The sequence below is a fragment of the Amphiura filiformis genome, chromosome 15, assembly GCF_039555335.1.
Source record: "Amphiura filiformis chromosome 15, Afil_fr2py, whole genome shotgun sequence".
NCBI classification, from domain to species: Eukaryota; Metazoa; Echinodermata; class Ophiuroidea; order Amphilepidida; family Amphiuridae; genus Amphiura; species Amphiura filiformis.
Genome location: NC_092642.1, coordinates 46,946,331 through 46,968,007, shown reverse-complemented (window position 1 = coordinate 46,968,007; position 21,677 = coordinate 46,946,331). Strand labels below are relative to the sequence as shown.

The following is a 21,677-nucleotide window of genomic DNA, read 5'->3' as shown; positions in this document are numbered from 1 at the left end:
CCCAGCGTCGGGCACTACTGTCAGAGGTCACTCAGCTTCTCACGAAGCAAGCGATTGTCCCGGTCACCCCCTTTCACCAAGGGGTTTTGGAGCACTTTTTTCTGGCTCCAAAGAAGACCGGCGACTTGAGGCCCATTCTGAACCTCAAGCCGTTGAACGAGTTCATCAGGCCCAAGAGGTTCAGAATGGAGACTCTCGCTTCGGTGCTAGCCTGCCCCATCAAGGGTATGTGGGCGGCATCGCTAGATCTCTCGGACGCATATCTGCATGTTCCGATCGCACCTCAAGATCAGAGGTTTCTACGCTTCAAGGTACAGGGTCAAACTTACCAGTTTCGATGCCTGCCATTCGGCTTGTCCACCTCCCCAGAGTGTTTACACTCCTGGTCAGGGCGGTGGCAGCGTACCTGAAGCGCAGGGGAGTCAACATGTGTTGCTACCTGGACGATTGGTTCATTTACGGACGCACCCCACTGGAGACACAGTGTCTCGTGGAGTTAGTAGTCCGTACGGTGCGGGACCTGGGATTTCTGATCAACGTCAAGAAATCCAATTTGGTCCCGACGCAGACACCACTATTCTTAGGGGCCCAGATCAACCTCAAGGAGGGATCGCGGCGCCCTCCCCCGAGAGGGTGCCGAACATGGCGAGGTGTGCCCGACTCTTGGCCGAAGTCAGAGGGGCACCCGCTGTGGCATGGATGAAGGTTTTGGGCCTTATGGCCAGTATGGTAGACCTCGCGTGCCGTACTGCCGCTTTCACATGAGGCCTATACAACTACACCTTCTAGCCTTTTACAGGCCCAGTCGTCACCCAATATCCTCGCGGTTCCGATGTCGGAGATCGCGCGAGAGGAACTCTGGTGGTGGACCCATCAGCCCAATTTGACTCAAGGTGTCAGGTTTCCTGCACCAGCGGTGCGTCACGTAGTGACGACCGACGCGTCAAAGCTGGGCTGGGGGCCACATCCACGGGACTCAGTCTCGGGCCTATGGTCGGCCACGGAGACGGAGTTCCATATCAACCTTCTCGAACTTTGGGCAGTGGAGAGAACTCTCCAGCACTTCGAGAAGGTGATCGTGAGATCTCATATCGTTGTCCAACGGACAACACAACCGTGGTGGCCTACCTCAACAGACAAGGGGGCACCAGGTCACCACGGTTGTGCCTGCACGCACCACGCCTGATAGGGTGGTGCAAGGCCAGGCAGATTACGTTGAGAGCGATGCACATAGCGGAGTCACCAACATCCTCGCGGACGATCTGTCACGAGGAAAGGTGTCGGGACCTACAGAATGGTCCCTTGCTCCGCAGGTCGCCCAGACGATCTTCGAGGTGATGTACCACCCCTCGATAGATTTGTTCGCATCTCATCGAAATCATCAGCTGCCGGTGTACTGCTCAAGGGTCGCAGACCCACAGGCATTCGCCGTGGACGCTCTGTCCGTAGACTGGGAGGAATGACTGCTTACGCTTTCCCCGATCTCACTGCTCGCAAGGGTGGTGACCAAGATCGGGAGGAGGATTGCAACGTCATTCTGATAGCACCGTTCTGGCCGAAACACCTGTGGTTTCGACCGATGGTGGATCTACTAGCGGCACAGCCGCGAGTACTCCCCGAGTTACCAGATCTACTCCGGATGCCCAGAGGAGAGGTACCAAGTCTACCACTAGAGCACCTGCAGTTAGCTGCATGGCCCTTATCAGGGAACGTGCGGCGGAGGGAGGCTTTTCATCAGAAGCTGCTTCTCTCATCGCCAGGGGTAGACGAGTCTACCCTCCGTACGTATAGTCAGCGTTTGGCTCCCTACTACGCATGGTGCGATGAGAGAAATACATCTCCACTAGAGCCCCTGTGCCTCTAGTGGCAGATTTTCTGACAGAAAAGTTCAGGTCAGGACTTCAGCAGGCAACGATAGCCAACTACAAGTCAGCCATTCTCTCGATTCATCGGGATTTGAAGACGGGTCGACTATCAATTCAGATGGGTCCCTAAGTCTTCTTCTCGACGGTATGTTCAACGAGCGCCCGCCGAAAGGAAGGTGGTCCTCCATGGGACCTCAACACAGTCTTGGAGTATATTAAGGGTCCCCCCTTTTGAGCCCCTGTCAAAAGCGACCCTTAAATACGTCACTCTTAAGGCGGCCTTTCTTCTGGCGTTGGCTTCGGGACGGCGCTGCTCGGAGTTGCACGCAGTCGCGGAGTCAGCCTCCGCATTTACTAACAACGGAGCGACGCTGTTTCTTCGCCCGGATTTCCTTGCAAAAATGAGCGAAGTACATTCCGACACTCGCCCTCTTCCTACCCAGTATTGGGCAGGGTTCTCGGTCAATAGCCGAAGACAGGTTGTGGTGCCCGGTGAGGGCGCTACAGCACTACCTTGGCCGAACACAAACCTTAAGAGGGGCTCATGACCGCTTATTTATCACCCACGCAGAACCGCACGGTCCAGCCGCTAAACAGACTCTGGCACGGTGGCTGGTCCAGGTGTTGAGTGGACTCGGGCTGCAAAAGACGCCGCCCCAAGGCCCACTCAACCAGATCTATCTCATCTTCGTGGGCCTACCATAGGGGGGTCCCCATTGAAGAGATTTGTCAGGCTGTGTCCTGGAAGAACCCGTCGTCCTTTTCCACGGTTGACTACAAAACGTAAACCACCGACCAGGCGATAAGTTCACCAGGGCTGTTCTGGGGAGATAACATGGTGGTTGGGTATCAGGTGCTTTGCGGACAAGCACAAGCCCAACATGGTAAGAACCAGTGTTTCTATTCTTAACCACTGCACTTTCAGTTCAGGGTTTTTGTCTGTTCACGTAGTCTTTCTGTTTCCGGCCGTGAGGGGGGGGAAATAGTTTGACCTCGCGATTACCATGCTACCCACTCTCCCGATCCTTATCAGATGCTGGCCAATCTTGTACCTCCATCCGTCGGTTACTTGCTAGATCGATCTTTCAGATGTTGATGCAAGAAGTATCTTAATCAACATCGGAAACGGTAAGATCGACCGGTGTACTGAGTCTAGTCCCAAACAAAAATGTTTGGTAGACTCATAACCGGTGCGATCTTACCTTTCCGATGTTGATTATCCCGACCCCGGCCGCCCCCTACAAGTTTGGCCGAGTAGGGGCTGCCCAAGTCGGATAAGGGATGATTATCGTGTGTGACGTCACCGAATGGGTGAGTCCACTCGGGGATCGGGTTTTTGTTATTTATTCATTTATGTGGGACAAAATGACTATTGGTTTTTCCGATCTCGGGATCGATGCAAGAAGTATCTTAATCAACATCGGAAAGGTAAGATCGCGACCGGTTATGAGTCTACCAAACATTTTGTTTGGGACTAGTATTCGTTATATCGAGGATGACCATTGTGGCAAAAGCAGACATGAACATTATACTTCAAGTGAAATATTTATTAGAAAGTACGAAAATTGCGGGTTTTCTATCTTTCTTGTTTTGTTAATGCACATCTCTTTTCTTTGTTTTTATAGGCCCGCTTCTCTCTTTTGTTTGCTTTTTATGGGCCGTAAAAGAGCAAAGAAAAGAGACCTTACATGTATATGGACCCATAAAAGGCAAGGAAACGATACCGTAGTGGGCCTGTAAAAAATCAAAGAAAGATACTGTACAATGTATGGGCCCGTAAAAGGAAGCAACTTTTAGAGACCTTTAGTGGGCATGTAAAAAAGCAAAGAAAAGATACCTTAATGGACACTTAAAGAGAAAGAAGAGACCTTAGACTAGAGGGCACGTAAAAAGCAAAGAAGATATAGACCTATAAAATAGTAAAGAAAAGAGACCTTAGTTGGCCCGTATAATAAAGCAAAGATGCCTTGAATTACAAGATATCTTTTCTTTACTTTTTACGGATCCCCTGAGGTCTTTTTTCTTTGCTTTTACGGGCCCATACTATTTAAAGTATGTATGTTTTCTTTACTTTTTACGGCCCCACCCGGTTACCCCCCTTGTCGGCGGCACTGCTTCCGGTCCGGGTTTTGATATTATTCGCCAACCAACGCCATTACCGATCTTGTGTAGACTATGGTAAGATTACAGAGGCAGTGCGTCATAAGCAGGCCGGGAAAAATAGCAATTTGGTAATCTCCTTGCCAGGATATTTGGTCATTTGCAGGGACAAGCGTTTTGCACGAAAAAAAATTGCCAATTGCACAGAAAAAATGGCCAATTGCACGGAACTTTTATACATATTTATGCATAAAATACAGGAAGAAAAAAAACATGTCAAAATATGAAATCATATACCATGTCATGTAGGGTATATATACATACTGTATTTTTAGCATTATGATATCTAAATCACACAATTTGTGGCAATTTTGACCATTTTAGGCATTTTGGTGGCCATTTTGAAAAGCGCCCTCTATCTGGAGTTTCCCACCATTTGACCATTTCACACTTTTTACATGCTTCAAAGTACAAAAAACCCACACTTTCAAATCATATTTCCCGTAATAATTTGGTCACGGAATTACTATTTTCACCCCTACTATACGTACATCCCACAGAATTGGAGAAGTACCCCCAATACGCAAAAGTAAGCAACACTGATGAGACAAATTGGCAAATGGTTACATTCATGTGTTTGTTTTAGGGAACAACCCAAAAGTTCGATGAAGCCCTATAAACGAAAGTCCTTTCGTTAGGGAGGGAGGGGGTCAAAAAGTCCAATTACGTTTGTAAAGAAGTAGTTAAAACATCGGTCAAAGTTGATCTTTTTTAAAGGATTTTATATATAATTGTAAAATTTTAGTATTTTCTGAAGTACGATATTGACATTTTACAGTGGTTGCTTCAAAATGATTTCAAATAAATATAGAGTGCAGTACTCTAAATCGCAACCTGCAACTTGTAATTTCATTTTTTTTAAAGCAGCTGTACCGCACTTTGATTCTTTTTATTTGAAAATCCAGCAAGTCCTAATTTTTTATGAAGAAAAATATTTCGAAACGAAAAAGAATTATTGTTTTTTAAACGTGATCAATATCATAGCAATGTCGCACCCCTCCACATCGACCATAGCGACGGCCCTGTGCCCAATGAATACGGGTTGAAATTTCGATATTTGACACTTACGTTAGAGGGGAGGGGGTTAGCCTTCTAACGAAAGGACTTTCGTTTATAGGGCTTCATCGAACTTTTGGGTTGTTCCCTTACAGCGTTACATTACTGTGATGCTTCAAACAAGGTCATTTTTCATAGTGAATTGGGCGTAAAAACATGAATTTCGCGGAGAAAGGAAAATTTCGCGGCAGCGAAAGGAAAATCGCTGGACCCTGGTCATTTGTAGTGAAATTTTGCTTTTCTGGATTAAAAAAATACATAAGAAATGATGGGAACACCTACTAAATTGGAAGGAAATTTATCTCTCTTGCCGGGAAATAATACATATTTTCCAGGCCTGGTCATAAGAATAAGGGGGAAGGGTGGTGATGCCCCCCAATCATGGTCTGTGCCCCCCAATAGGATGACTCGCGCTATACCACTAGAAGCTTTTACACTAATAATTGGCATGGAAATTGTTTTGTTCCATGGGGAGGGGCATTTATTTCATTCAATTTTTCAAAAAGTCTGGAGGGGTGTTTAATTAGAGGATGGCATTTATTAGAGGATAAAACATATTATTAATTATACATTTATACGGAACTTGAAAATTAAAAAAACAACCATCTTGTCATGCGCCGTGAATTGAGGTATAGGAAAGGATGAAGTTGTTATCATTTTACTTATTTAAAAAACATTTTTGCTCTAATAATCAGAGAAAGGTATTTAGCCCATTTCATAGTGATGGTAATTTATCTCGCTACATACATGTAGGTGGCACCAGCTTTGACTAATTAACTTCATTTTAAAGAGCTTTTTGTAATTAATTTACATTTGTTCAACTGTGTTTGTTAATTACATTGGATTAGTAATTTCTCTTCAAAATAAGACCCAAACCATATCTGAATATAAAGAAGATATATATAATGATGTAGCAAAATGTGACAGCACCATTCTTTTTGGGGCCCAGTTAAAAAAACAACAACTAAATATAGCATTTAAATTTCAGTTGGGGCAAGTCTTATGTTGGTGCAAATTCTTAATATTGTTATATGAAGTATTTGTTTTTAAAAAATTGGTGGGGGGGGGGGCAGTATTTGTTCAAAATGGGGGGGGTTACACTGGCAAATTTAGGTCAGGCATACATGCATGTACAAAACATTTGGTAAACATGATTACCAACTTAAATAAATTTAATCCCAAATTTTGAAAGGGCAAGCCACAATACGTATATTCTATACACTACAATGTGCAAGTCATTGTTGTGTATTTGGTCCATGGACTAGAGCTGGAGCAATGTTATTGTTGGTAAAGACCCCTGCCTTATTCACTTGAATTACGCATGCATGCAATTTATGATTCATTATTTTGGACAAATTAAGGTCATATGAAAAAAGGTGAGGCGTGTCATTGTAAGATTGCCATTGTTATTCTAGTTGACTGTAGGATTAAACCAAAGTTCATTGATGTGATGAAATTGTGTAAACTTTCCAGTACGGTATTATAACATAGATTACATGTATAAGCTACAATGTCAAACCTAATTTTGTATTTTTAAAAATAGGTGTTCAATACTGTAATACCAGTCGCAATGTATGAATTTGTTAAATTTTCAGGAGAGAAGTTCTCTCTTTGAAAATTTTTGACATTAAATTAAGGGGATCTGGTAGCAACGTTTGGACAGTATTTTTTTCAAAATTTTTCGAAAAATTGAGGGTGGAACTTTACTTGAAGGTGAGGACTATAGTATACTCACATCTGATCAGTACGGTACTTTGAGTTTAACTGGTTATGATTTTTACTAGTCTTTCAATAAAATGTTAATTTTAGGTGAAAAACATCAATTTTTGAACATATACACAGTACCCGGTATCCGTAAAAATTATCATTAAAAAAACAATATTGCCTTATACTATGATAGATATACATGTAGATACGGTAAGAATGCCTAGTAGGGTTGAAGGAGATTTTAATAAAGCTTTTTAAGGGGGTACTACACCCCTGTCCAATTTTGTGCCTATTTTTGCATTTTTCTCAAAAATCATAGCGCATTGGTGACAAGTAAGATATGTATATAATTATAGGGGCAAGGACTATAACTACTGCACTGGAAATTTCATTTCAGCACAGACAACAGTTGTGGAGTTACAGTCAAAAATGAGGGAAAACCACTATTTGATCAATAACTCCAATAACTACTTGCCTTGAGTTGCTGAATTTTCGGTGCAGTAGTTGTAGTCCTTGCCCCTATAATATATACATAACTTACTTGTCACCAATGCGCTTATAATTTTTGAGAAAAATGCAAAAATAGGCACAAATTGGGCAGGGTGTAGTACCCTTAAAAATAGTAAACAACTTTTGAAAGATTTTTCTATTGACTTTGTAGCAATGCAATTAGCCCTAACTCTTACTTTTTATCAAATGTGATTCTCTGTTTTATTTTATACAGATCAGATAGTCTGCTAACATGTATAATTATTTTGTTTTATTATATTATTTTTTCATTTCAGCTTGCTGGAATTCTTCTTATTGGTATTGGAATCTGGGCATGGTATGATCGGGTAGGTATCCCATAATGCATTGCTTCCATTTAATCCAAGCGTGTCTCCACACGGAACAACCGTTTAAACAAACAAACAAACAAACAAACATGTAGTTTTATAGACAGCAAAAGAATTAAGGTACCAGTTATTTTCAGCCTTGTGTATCCTTATTATGTCATAATTAGAACAGCAGCATATCACATCTTTTTAGCTCATATTTGTGATGTGATCAAGCAAAATCAGTCGGAACTGATTTTGAGATGTAGCCACACAAAGGAAATATTTCCTTTTGTTTCCCGTTGTTTTTGAAACTCTTTTAATTGTTCATATCTTTGGAACCTTTTGTTTAATTTCAATGGGGTGTTCTGCAAAATGCTTTCTAATACTTCCGATTTCCGACTGATTTTGCTTGATCGCATCACATTTACGACCTCAAATCAGTCAAAAATAAGACACGGTGATCCAAAATCCCAAGAAAGATCGATCCAAATTCAAAAGTTGCAGACTGTTCCATTGGATTGATTTGTACACAAGTTGTTTTCAAAGAAGAGAACTAGTCAACATGCTTTCCATTGATGAGAATGTGTGCAGGGACTGCCTTTTGAGGAGAGCGAGAGCAATTGCTCTCTACTGCTCTCCTTAAATCTGATATAGGAGAGTGATTTTTTGCTCTCCTTAGTTGGCCATTCTTCCCTTATATCCTCTCTGTTGTAAATGCTCTAAACAGCTCTCCTTGAAGGCTTCAGAAGAGCTATTTAATGCTCTCCTGCAGATTCCAAAAGACAGTCCCTGTATGTGCAACTTTTGATTTTGTACCTTCGTTGGTTTTTTTGAGCGATATATCACCGTTTCTTTAAATCCCAACCAATTTTAACAAATGAGGTCTTAAATCGGAGCTAAAGGGTACAGGTATTGGCTCCTGGTTTTGTTTTGACATACCTGTCTTTGTTTAGGATATACAGGGGTGGACAAAACTGGTACCATGTCCTTAATTCTTTTGTGGTTTGTACTAGTTAAAATATGTGTACATACATGTATCTATGTACACATGCATGCATGAGTCATTTATGTAGTCTAAGGTACATGGTTGTTGGGCAGGAAAACCATCATATGTACAAGGCCCTTGAACATGTTTAAAACAAAACTGCTAAGAGGTTGCACATGGAGGAAGTTTTGCTTTACACATGTTCAGGGGCCAATGACACATCAGAGGTTTTTCCTGCCCAATGATGTAGATGATTATCTTATAATTCATTCCTTTTTCAATTAAGCACAAGGTAAATAACAGATTTATGAGTATTCTGGGAACATGTCGTACGTATGAATGTGAAAATAAATAAAAAAGTTGGATATATATTTGTAGAACTTTAACAGTTAAACTACGTTCCGTATGGTAATTGATTTGCTAAGTGAGTCTGAAATCATATAAAATTATGCAAATGAACGAAAGTTACATGGCCAAAATTCATTAGCCTTGTTTGATGGGCTTTTTAAGGCTAACACTAAGGGGCTGTGCAATAATTATGAGCCGGGGGGGTAAAATTGGGGGAGCAAATATTTTTTGGCAGGCTGAGAGGGGTGGCAAGCAATTTTGGCACACATTTACGAGGCACCAAATATGCTTAGGAAAACACTACAGAAATGTTCAAATATAAAATACAAAATTTCCTGCTCGCAATGCTCGCATAAACCATCATATATTGACCATGGTATGTGAAAAGGGAGGAGCAAAGATTTTTTGGCAGGCCGAGAGGCGAGGGTAAGCAATTTTTTTTTGGGGGGGGGGCTTGTTCTTATCAGGCAAAACAAAATTTATAATAAGCTTGTTCAGACAGCAGCTTACCTCCGTGTTAGCGACACATGGAGGCAGGGCCAGCGAAGTGATACTTCTCCACATGGTCCCTCCTCGGTCCTCACAGTCGTTAAACTCAGAATAATATTTTTTAAGTAAATAATAATGAGTCTACAGATTTAATTGAATGGGTGTTTTGGTGACTTTTATTTTTAAAATTTAATTGACCATTTAATTTGGACCTGTACCATAAAGCATGCCTGCATGGTTTTGCCGGGACATTATGACACATAATTCTTTTTTGGTGGACCTGTACCATAAAGCATGCCTGCATGGTTTTGCCAGGACATTATGCCACATAATTTTTTTTTGTTCTCATCCCAGCTCAATCGATTTCTGGATTTTTTTTCAGTCTTGTTTTTTAATTTTCAAGTATAATATTTTATTTTAAAGTTCCAGAATATTCATATGTCATATTCAATCCCTCAGAAAAAAAAATTAATAAAATGAAAATTAATAAAAAGTACCTTACAATGTACATACAGTGTATATCATTTTCCAAAAATGTGTTGAAACAGGATTACAACTACATGTGTAAACATGTGTAAACAATGCCATATCAATGTTGCATTGGAAAAAAAACCCAATCAATGCTGTGCCCGCATTTTGTGTGTCAAGCCCATATGGCAACCGTTTTTTGCCTGATTCATCATGTACATGTATGTACAATTGCAGGGCTTCAAGCAGCCATATATTTTCCTATTTTTGCTAGATGTTATTGGCCTCTATTTTGCCCAGTATATTATTTATAACAATACACATAGTTACTGATCTCTGATACAATTGTATTTGACTTCCATTGTCCTAGATTTGCCCTATATTTTCAATCAAAATGGTCCTGTATTATTCCTATATTTTTGCAAGAGCTGGCTTAACGCTCTATATGTACATGTACCATCATAATATTTCTGACACTTTGTTGTATTTTTTTGAAAGTTTTGAAATATTTTTTGAATTTAAGGTGGTTCTACACCCCTTGATAAATTTGTGACTATTTTTGCATTTTTCTCGAAAAAATAATAACACTTATTAACACACTGGTAACAAAAGTTATGTATATTATAGGGGCAAGGAATCCAGTTACTGCACTGGAATTTCAGTGACTCAAGACAAGCAGTACATTATTTATGATTAGAAAAGAAGTACCACTAGAATGTACCTCATTTCTTAATAATATATATAATGAACCACTTGTCTTGAATCACTGAAATTTCAGTGAAGTAATTGGATTTGTTGCCCCTATAATATACATAACTTTTGTTACCAGTGTGTAGTTATTTTTGAGAAAATGCAAAATTAGTCACAAAATTGATCAGGGGGTGTAGTGTCTTAACATTTTTGTGATCATAATACATGTACCAGTACGTGTACAACTGTACATGCAAATATTGGGACAGATTGCACATTCCCACACTGTCATTTTATATCAGACACATATGTGTCACATACATTGATTAGACATTTACGGCATGTACTGTGATTTATATCCATTGATTTTTACTTTTAAATACAATGAACATGTGTATGTGTTCATTAATGTCACCCTGTATGTCGGTTAAAATTAACTTGAATCAATTATTTTTAGAAAATATTTCCATGGACATGACTCATGCTTAAAGTAGGCTATCAAAGAGTAAATGAGAAATGACATATGATATAGGAAACATTTGTGGAGCTACAATCTTGGTGAAAAGTATTAAAACGTTTCCATGTTTGAAACAGGGTTTCAAAACATTTTTGTCGCAGGTGGAAAAAATGTAGTTTTAACCATGGTTTTTACCGCTTGGCAAAAACATTTTTGTGCTCCCTCTTCCTCGATCAATGTTGAATCCTGGTTTTGAATGGTATTGTGGATGTCATAAATATAAAATAGCAAGGTGTCAACCCACAGCAGCTGAAGGGAGTATCCCATCATGCATTGCAGTCTATCTGCTTGCTCTATAGCAAATGTATACAAAATATAAACAAAGAGCCGCTTAGATATTGAGAGCTATGGATAGTTTCACATTACTTTAGAGATCATATTTTATCAAACAAAAGTCTAAACTCCCCTGATATTTAAGCAAGTAATTGAAAGTTGAAGTGAGGGATTTTGTGTACACTTTCTATGGCACAAATAGTTTTATTATGGTACTGCAGAGCTTGATGGGATACACCTATCAGCTGCTGTGGTGTCAACCAAAGAGATGAAGTACCGTAGTCTACTTTAGTATGCTCTAGGGATATAATTTGCTATGGTTTATTTATCAGTTATAAAAATGAAACTTTTAAAGGTGTTTCTTACAGGCAATTTTTATGTGCTATATAACATTTAACAATTGTACATAGAAATTAAATGTATACCATACCATGCCTACAGGATACAGGAACTTAATTTGTTTTTTTGCCCTAGGGTAGAATTCATAGTGATGCTTCTTGATAATATCATAGCATATGAAGGTTTTTTAATATCCTTGACATTGAGATATAAATAATTCATTGTGGAACTTGTGAGGAATTATTGTATGTATTTATAACCTTGTGTCATACTTTGTTTTACAAAGAATAAAATGAATTAATTAGAATATAGGCCTACATGTATACATTGTGGGTAAAGGTGCTTATCTCAGATTTACCTAGCACATAGATCTATGAATCTGTGCAGTGCACATAATTGATGTCTCTGTCATAGCAGGTGGAATGTGTAATATTGTGTATGCCAATTAAATACGCTCATCGTTAAATATTTATTGATGAGTTGATAGTACATGCGCATGACCAGACACATCAAAGGGGGACTATGCAGGGAAAATCAAATATTTTAGATGATACTTTTAAGTTTGTATAAATTGTATTTTAGGGACCGTTCACAAACACTTGTGGGGGGGGGGGCTGATGCAAAAAAAATTTATCGCAAAATTTTTTCGGGCCCCCCTTTTCAGACCTCAAAAATATCAGGGCACCCCCTTTTTGATATGAAAATTATGGGTCAACCCCATAGAAAAGCATATAAACTCAATTTTCCCTCAAAAATTGGTGGTCATTTTTTTCAGTGCCTCCTTAGGAGGGTCAAAACTTTTAAGGGTCCTCCCTTGAAGTTTTTGCATCAGGCCCCCCTAACAAGTGTTTGTGAACGGTCCCTTATCAACTTTATTTTGAGACATATCAAGGCATTTGTTGTTTATTCTTTCATGCATGATTTCTTCTATATCTTGAAAAGCAGTTTGCGGCAGATTTGCCCGTTTCTATGTGACTGATCACATATGTGACTCCTCGCCACAACTGAGCCCGGATCGCCAATCATCATTTTTGAGATATTCAACCAAAATATTCTGCTTGAAATTAGCTTTAAAATGATGTATATCATGTCTATAGTACTTGACATTTAAGTAGTGAAAAATCAATAAAACAGTCAATAAATCCTTTCTTTCCTATTGTTTATTGTTAAGTTCGATGGAGCATATCTCAATAGTGGCACTGGCGACATCCGGCTCAGTTGTGGCGAGGAGTCACATATGTCCATGTATTTTTTTAAATCTTCCATGCTTTTATTAAAAACTGACATTGAAAATACATTTTGTTGATTCTGAAAATATTTCTGGGAATGCCAATACTAGGATACCGGTGATTTTAAGAGAGAATCCATCTAAGCAACCTTTTTGAAGGGACTAACTCTTGTTTTAAAATGTTCATAAAATGAAAATGTATTTCAGATTATATATAGTTGGGACCGGCAATTCAAGGTCAAGCACCAAATACAATTAAATGCAGTGAGTAGAAGATGTGAATCATGTAACATGCACTTTTGTAATATTAGTTAACCTCCTGAGAACCACCTGCCGATTGGCCAAAAAGAAGTTTTCATTATCAATTGGCCCAATCAGCAACATTGTTACTTGTTAGAATAATTTCAATATGCCAAAAATTGGGGTGAATTATTTGCAAAGCTCCATTCTGATTGGTGATTAAAGGGAATATATCATGTAATTGACCAATCAGAGGCAATGTTAGATCGGCAAGTAGTGCTCATGGGGTTAAGTTTTGTTTGGTTACACAAAGTAATGTCTGACATTGCGCTATTCCAGTTGGAATCCATACACCCTCTCTGAAAGTTATGACCTTAACCTTCCACACAGGGAGTGTGAATATCCAATGGGGTTACCTGAATGGGTGACTCCATTTGAAATCTACAGGTTAGGTCATGTCTTCCATATGAGATGTATGGATTTCAACTGGATCAGCCTTTTGAAGTTTATCTAATATAATTTGAATATTTTATTGTCATATTTTCAGGGTGTTTTGGGAGATGTAGAGAATTTGGTATCGTCACCTTTTGTGGACCCAGTATGGTGGTTTATTGTACTCGGTGGCATCATATTTGTTATGGCGGCATTTGGATGTATCGGAGCTTTACGAGAAAACATCCTCCTGCTTAGATTAGTAAGTATAGTGTGTATGGGAGGGTGGACTCAACACTGTCAATCGGGGACATTTTCCAATCTATAACAGACAAAATTCCAGTTGGAGAAATCCGTACACCCCATGTTGAAGACATGACCTTAAAATAGTCTTCCACTCATAGATTGTAGATTTCAAATGGAGTCGCACATTCAGTGTAACCCCATCTGAAATTGGGTACAGCTAAATGGCGAGTTAAGAATGGGCGAGTTAGATGAATATTTTATACCGGCATTTTCAGGAAAATCTTGAAAGACTGGTGAGATTTGATAAAGTTCAGAATCATTCAAAAACATGAGTTTTAATTGCAAATATCTATTTTTTGTGTGTATGAATGTCAATGTCTATCTCAGTATCTGTCATTGACATATATCGTAGCGTTGAATGCGCTGAAGGTTGTGAAGCGGATCCGTTGCAAATTTGGCGGATCTTTTGTTTTATGTGACATTAAAAATCCATCTTTCGCATGGCCGCTGTGTGTGTGTCCCGGGGGTGTACATGTACGTGAATGGGGGTCGGCTATGCATTGCACGCATGGATTCTGTTGGTCATGTTGATACGACCTGCATGCAGAAACACGATACCGCTGACTGAGTGTACCAGTCATAGCAGGGTGTCAAATATACAACAAAGTCAATGTTTATTCACAAATATATTATAGTGTAAATATAAGCGTTTGAATAAAATGAGTGATTTTTCAACATATTTGACTGTTGGATAAATATGGGTGCTGCAGCTTTGGAGCTAAGGCAATATGGCGCATTACTTTGGCGATGGTAATGGGTAAATTACACTGTGCCCTGCTGAGAATACAACAAGTCCCGCCGGCGAGTTAAGGTTTTTATGTCAAGTCTGAATTTCACACCCCCTATGTAAGAGATTAAGGTCATGTCTTCCATTGGGGATGTATAATAGATTTCAATTGGAATAGTCCACTGCAGGCAAGTTTAATTTAGTATCCAGACATACACAAAAATGAAAGAGTTCAAGATTCACCCCCCCATTCAAGGAAGACTTTATCACATATTTTTCATGGTAAATATGAATGTTATAAAAGCATCATGTGTTGTTCTAACACTTTTTATTTCTTCCAACTCACAGTATAGCATATTCTTGGGGCTGGTCCTCTTGATTGAGATTGGAGGAGGTGTGGCTATATACCTCTACAAAGATGAGGTGAGTTATGTACTAGATTTGTACCAATCGGTCAACTACAAGTTGACTAAAGTCGTTGTTGCAGCAAAGTCATAGTTGTAGGGCAGCCACAATGTTATACTATTGTGTACCCCTGCCTACATATTAGTGAAAATACAATACAACAAGTGGCATTTTCAAAATTTCGGGTCATCAATTGACAATCTTGTGTGTACCAGCAGTCCAAGGGAAGAAGCACACTGCATGTTGCCAAAATCATGTTGTTGTTTTTTTGCTTTTTGGGGGGGGTTCGTGTTTTTTGACAAATCGTGGTGTGTTTATTGGCTTCCAAAAATCATGTTTTCCTCCTTTGCTTAGACCCCAGTAAATGGCCAAATGAATTCTGACCACCACTTGCTCATTGTATTCATCCATAGGATGTGTGATCCAACCCAAACCATGAATGTTACAATGAAACTTTCATTAAAAGTAAAGAAAACATAAATTATAATAACAGGAAAAGGAAGTTCTGAAACAACATATACTGAAGCCATTCGATACCTCAGTATGAAGAAGAGATGTGTTAGTCTGACATCAAGTTACTTTTCCAAGCAAAACAACCACTGCCAGAATCCCAAGTATAAAATTTCTCACGCTAAGTTTAATTCTATATCATTCTAGAATGATTTTGGATGCAGTAAGCAAAAAATGATTCCCTTGTCCAAAATATCTTCTTAACACAAAACATCACCACCAGTATACAATGTATACTTGTATTAAATACATGTAGCAGATTCAACCCATCGTGGGACGTTTTTCCAACAAATCCAGGTTGCTGGTCAATCATCTGCCAGTCATTCATAGTGTGATATGCATGATCGCCCGGTAGCCTGGATTTCTTTGAAAAACATCCCACGATGCATGGCGGGTTTAATCCGCTATTGTCAAGATTAAGTTTAACTCTCTCCATGCGGGTGTCAACTGCAGACAAGTTGCAAATTTTCATTAAAAATTCAAAAATTTCAGAATTGTATATTTTCATGACCATATTTGGAATCAGTGTGAAAAAAGCATTAAAATGAGTACAAACAAACCTAGTATTGGTTCAGTGGTTGTTGAGATAGCTCTTGAAAATTTGAGAAAATATCTCGAAACTTCGGACTTTTTATGTTGAAATATATGACCATCACACTGTCCATAATTATCCTAGAGTTGCTCATAATTATAAACCCTGGAGAGAAGCATCCTGAAACTTTTTTTAGCATCCTACATAATCAAGTACTGTATAGCTGGAAATTTTTCGCGGGGGGTTAATTTTTGCCCTTTTCGCAGACGAACAGGCAGCCACACATTTTTAACCCTGTGAAATTGTTTATTATGCATAGTACTTAATGTGAATATATTTGGAAACATGATTTAAACACCTTCTAAACTGTCTAGAATTGACAAAATTGCGAAAAATTAACCCAGCAAAAATATCCCACTATATATAAACTGTAAAAGTGGAAATTTTTGTGTGAATAATTTTTCACACTTTGCCAATTATGAAATTTTTCACTTTTTAAAATGTTTGATTTTAAGCTTCCTTACCTTTACCAATACAAAACAGTAATTATTCATGCATTATTATTTTTGTGGTAGCTGCATGAAATGCAAAAAGTGTGAACATAAAAGTAGCGTGAAATAATTGCACTTTTACATTACAAAAGACATCACAACAACCCTTTAAATACAGGTCTCCATTGGGTCACAGGAAAATCCCCTTGATCTAATTTTCCTGCCGTCGACTCAAATCAGTACCATGGCTCAGGAAACAACGGACCACACACTGATGTCAAACTGAATCAGCCAGTTAAGGGTTGTCAAATTTATGACGTAGCTCATTCAACCTACGTAGGGTTGTTTGCGTAGTTACAAAAGTTGGCCCATGTGACACTATAGACCACAATGGCCTCATCCCAATGCCATAGTTCAATAACCTCAATTAAACACTCATAGTGCAAAATTTGACCTCTAGTTGCAGAGTATGAGTTTTTGTACCCAAATCTTCTAAGGTCATCCAATGAATGTGCAAATGTATTGGGGTTAAAGAACTGTGCCCTGATAGATGAGCATGTTGTGGATCCTAGTGTGAGTGTTGCCATGGTGTTCCCCTGGTTTGTACGCTTCAGCTAGCTGATTTTTCTCGAGATTAGATCAGGGTTAAATTAATTTTAACTGAACGAAGAATGAGTTTGAGACATGAAGGGAGGTTTTTGTTTTTTAAATTGCACTAAGAACAAGGGACATTTTTTTTTTCCATTTAGATATTGATGATGGCTAGTATTTTTTTTAGTACTATCAAGACCGTATTTGACATCGGCATGAAAAATGCTTTAAAATGAGTACGAACAAGCCCAGTATTGGTTCAGTGGTTCTTGATATTTATAAAAAAATATCTCAAAACTTGGAATTTTTGTGTTAAAGTCTATGGCTAGCATGCAGACCACTAAAGGTGCATTTTGTGATACACAGCTTCTAAAAAAAAATGTTGATATTTTTATACCATCAGAAACAAGCATTACTTGTAATGTAAATAAGCCTTCAGGTCATATTTGTCCAGATTTGGACATAGATCTATTTTTTTTTATTTCAGCCTTTTTACATTTTTACTTCTGAGAGCCTCAAATCGAAATAATTGATCAATACTAGTCCCTACAACATTTTGATTTAATACTGGTCTATAAATAACTTTATTTTTTTGGCTATGAGTCAATGACTATATCCAAGTTTGACGTAAAAACAAATGTGCTGTAAAACATGGGATGTTTTCGTCAGGCTCTGATAAATTTTTAATTTTTAATTGCCCGATCGGGCAAGCTTAGGTCAACTTTTGCTTGCCCGATTATGCCCGAATATTTGTGAAAGAAAACCATCAACAAGTTGTAGTATTGTAATAGCTAAAATTGCCTAATATTACATTTATCATAATACTAAGTACAAGTATGCTTCTGGGAATAGCCTGGGATCAAAAACAGTGGAAATAAGTTGGAAATTAAGTTGCTGGCTTGTCCGGAAATATATTTTGTGCCGTTTGTTTGTTGATCTGCATTGCTATTGCCCGGCTGGGCAGGGTGCCTGATGATTTAGCTTGCCTGACAGTATTTTTAATTGCCCCAGGCAATCGGACAGGTGATTTATCGGAGCCTGGTTTTCGTGCAACATTTTATAATTCATACTTTCATTGTAAAAACATAAAAATTCAAAAACATCAATAAAAAAAAAATAGTTCTTATTAAATCTTTTTTAAAAAGGTGAAATTAACTACATATGATTGAATTTCAATTAAAATATCAGGTGTAGATAAAAAACATTGGTCATCTGGTATTAGATGATTACATTCATTAAAGTGAAGGGTTGCGGTTGTACAGGAAATAATAAATGACACATCTATGGGAGTGATCCACACAATGCTCCAAATGCAGATTAATTCGGATTTGTATGTATCGGATTGTAATAATAAACAGGAGTGATCCATGCAATGCTCCAAACACAGATTGTTTATCAGAGGGGGTAATTACTAATTAGATAATATGTGACCGTCCACGGCGAAATGCTCGTTAAGTCAGCCCCTGGTCAAATTAGTTTTCTTCCGTGTTTAGAAAATATATATCACAAGCTTTACAATGATATATCATTTGACTTCAAACGATATCCAGAAGCGGAGTTATGGCTTGTTAAACTTTGCTCCTTCAGTAAAAGGGTATCGTACATTATTTTGGTGCTACATTATTTCTCTTTTTCTACATTGCTGGTATTAAATATCAAATGGTCATAATTGGTGGTCACTTCAAATCATCCCCAGGATTTAGCCAAAGCAAACAAAGACTAAAGCTATTTACTAATTCTATATTGTAAGTATTTAACTTATTATCCTCTTCAACAATAGGATTAAAGATTGGTGTTTGATTGGACTAAAATGAGAAACATGTAGGACAAACATTAGGTACATTATGAATACAACCTTTATGCACATTTTGCACTGTAACTCGAAATACAATTTGCCGACTTTACGAGCAGTTTGAGATGGATGGTCACAAATATGGTACGCCAGAAGAATGATCATGATATATTTCCTTTGCATAAACGGTGACGCAAAAAGTCTAAACACTTGCGACATTTTACCCCCCCAAATGATCATTAATTTGTTCATTTTTTTTCCTCGAAATTTTTTCAAATAAAAAATAAAAAGAAAAGGCAGGTGGCCTCCAAAAAGGGAGCAGGTGGGGACGCTGCGCATGATTTTTTTATATCGCCTAAATGGTAGAGAGTGGTCGGTACAGTTGTTCCAATAAAGACTGGATTCAAAAGTCTGTGTGGCTTGCCTATATTACATTTGTAAGGTATAATACATTGTGTGCCAATTATATACTGAGGCAGGTATGGCAATCCTGTATAGTTCTGGACAAGGTCTACATGTATTTGAGGTTATTTTTAGGTAGTAGGCCCTGATGAGGTAATTAGTGGTCATTGACAGTACATCTGATTTCTAAGAAAATTAAACATATTGTATTGTTTTTATCTAAGGACACGTATCACAATGGCCGTGTCGACAATACAAATATAAAAGATATGAATCTATTGATGTAATAAGACTGTGGGTTTTGGCAGTGACATTATGGTTAGAACAATTTGGAAATAAATCAATTGTATGATGTATAAGCTTGCACATGAGGTGGCACACAGGATCACTCTAAATGGGAAATTTTAAACATTGTTTTATATGGGAAATTTTAAACATTATTTTGTATTGTATCTTTTAAAAACTAATGATGATAAGTAAATAAAAGTAAACATTCTGTTGTTGGGTAGGAAAAACACCAAAATGTACTTGTGGCCCCTGAACATGTTTAAAACAAAACTGCCAAGAGGTTACATCTAGAGCAGGTATTGCTTTAAGCATGTTCAGGGGCCAGTGACAGAAAGAAATTGATGCAAGAAACCCAACAGATTTCTGTAAAAATGAGTAGTTTTGAGAAAATTACCAACTTTGATTTTCCATACCAATTTTTTTTTTGTGACGTCCACCATAACATTAAAATTCCAAATCAATGAAAACTAGAAATGGTTACCCTGACAAAAAAATCTTACTTAGTTTTCATCCACTGTACTCAAAATATTGACTCTGCCTATATCCTGTATCACACGATATACTAGTAGTAAAAACAAAAATTCCTCTTGTTTATTTCTAAAGTTCACCTGCAAAATTTGTAAAAATTGGACCACTGCAAATAAGAGAGAAACAGGAATGTATGGACTGTCTGGTTTAAAAGAACAATATTTTATTAGAGATCTCGACAAGCATGTTCAGTGACAACACAACCATTATCCTCTACCGTGTCATATATGGCACGCAGGAACCAATTAAAATTTAACGCTTACAAGCTACATGTAAACCACATTCACTGACTAAGTATATATAATGCTATTTCATGATGAAAAAGTTGAGAATATTGTTTTGTTTTTTACACCATGTGATATATGATCATAATATGTCTTATTTATTCTTTCAGATTGAGACTAAATTTGTGGACCAGTTAAATGATTTAGCAATCACCGGTTACCGTGACAACCCTGACTTTCAAGATCTTGTTGACGCCATTCAGACAGAGGTAGGTCTGCTGTGCATCCAGTTGATACTGGATGTCTGCTCAGTAGAAATTTAGATGTCCAATGGTGTTTCTAAAGAAAAAAAACCCTGAATTCAAAAGTTGCAGTTATTTGTATTGATTTGAAATCAGGACAAAGATAATGGTGGATTTTACATGCCACAATGCTTTCATAATAACCATCGATTGCTGTAAACTGCAACTTCTATATTCGGGTATTTTACTTTAAAAACACTACTCTGTTGCAAATATTGAATGACATTGGACGAATGGGGTATCAAAATGCGCGTAAATAATTCAACCCCCTTTTCAATGTTAAAATATTGTGAATATGATTAATAGTTCTGAAGCTTAAGGCATATAAAGGCTGCGTTCCTTTTTGTGAAGACTTAGTCATTGGTCTTCATCAACTTTTTGGTCAGTTGCCTTACAAAAATTAAAAAGAAAAAAAAAACCACAATGGGTAAAATTAAATAAGGAAGTGCCGTAAAATAAAATTCCATTTTGTAAAATACTGGACAAAGGCAGATATTGGTATATAAAACACAACTGATCCTTATGTTCATATGCTTATATGTGACTCCTCGCCACAACTGAGCCCGGATGTAGCCAATCATCATTTTGAGATATTCAACCAAAATATTCTGCTTGAAATTAGCTTTAAAATGATGTATATCATGTCTATAGTACTTGACATTTAAGTAGTGAAAATCAATAAAACAGTCAATAAATCCTTTCTTTCCTATTGTTTATTGTTAAGTTCGATGGAGCATATCTCAATAGTGGCACTGGCGACATCCAGGCTCAGTTGTGGCGAGGAGTCACATATTGAAAGTTGTCAAAGAATGCTGTCTTCCTCTAGAACAAAATTTCAATATTTTGTGGTTTTCCACAAAATAGGAGTTTTTACAACAATTTACAACAAATCTCGGATCCAAATATGGAATTATCAATACTAGATTTCGCGGTTCTCGGGTCGGGCGGTTCTCGTGATAGGCCT

General features: G+C 38.1%; 1 protein-coding gene across 4 annotated transcripts in view; it reads left to right on the top strand.

Annotated features, from left to right (window-relative positions):
* Positions 1 to 21,677, top strand: part of LOC140171735 (tetraspanin-5-like) — a 51,470-nt gene that overhangs the window by 7,818 nt on the left and 21,975 nt on the right. For all 4 annotated transcript variants that reach the window (XM_072195049.1, XM_072195051.1, XM_072195052.1 and 1 more), the window contains exons 2-5: positions 7,574 to 7,624; positions 13,731 to 13,877; positions 14,997 to 15,071; positions 20,582 to 20,680. In XM_072195049.1, coding sequence (XP_072051150.1) covers positions 7,574 to 7,624; positions 13,731 to 13,877; positions 14,997 to 15,071; positions 20,582 to 20,680 — 372 coding nt within the window. The remainder of the gene's footprint in view (positions 1 to 7,573; positions 7,625 to 13,730; positions 13,878 to 14,996; positions 15,072 to 20,581; positions 20,681 to 21,677) is intronic.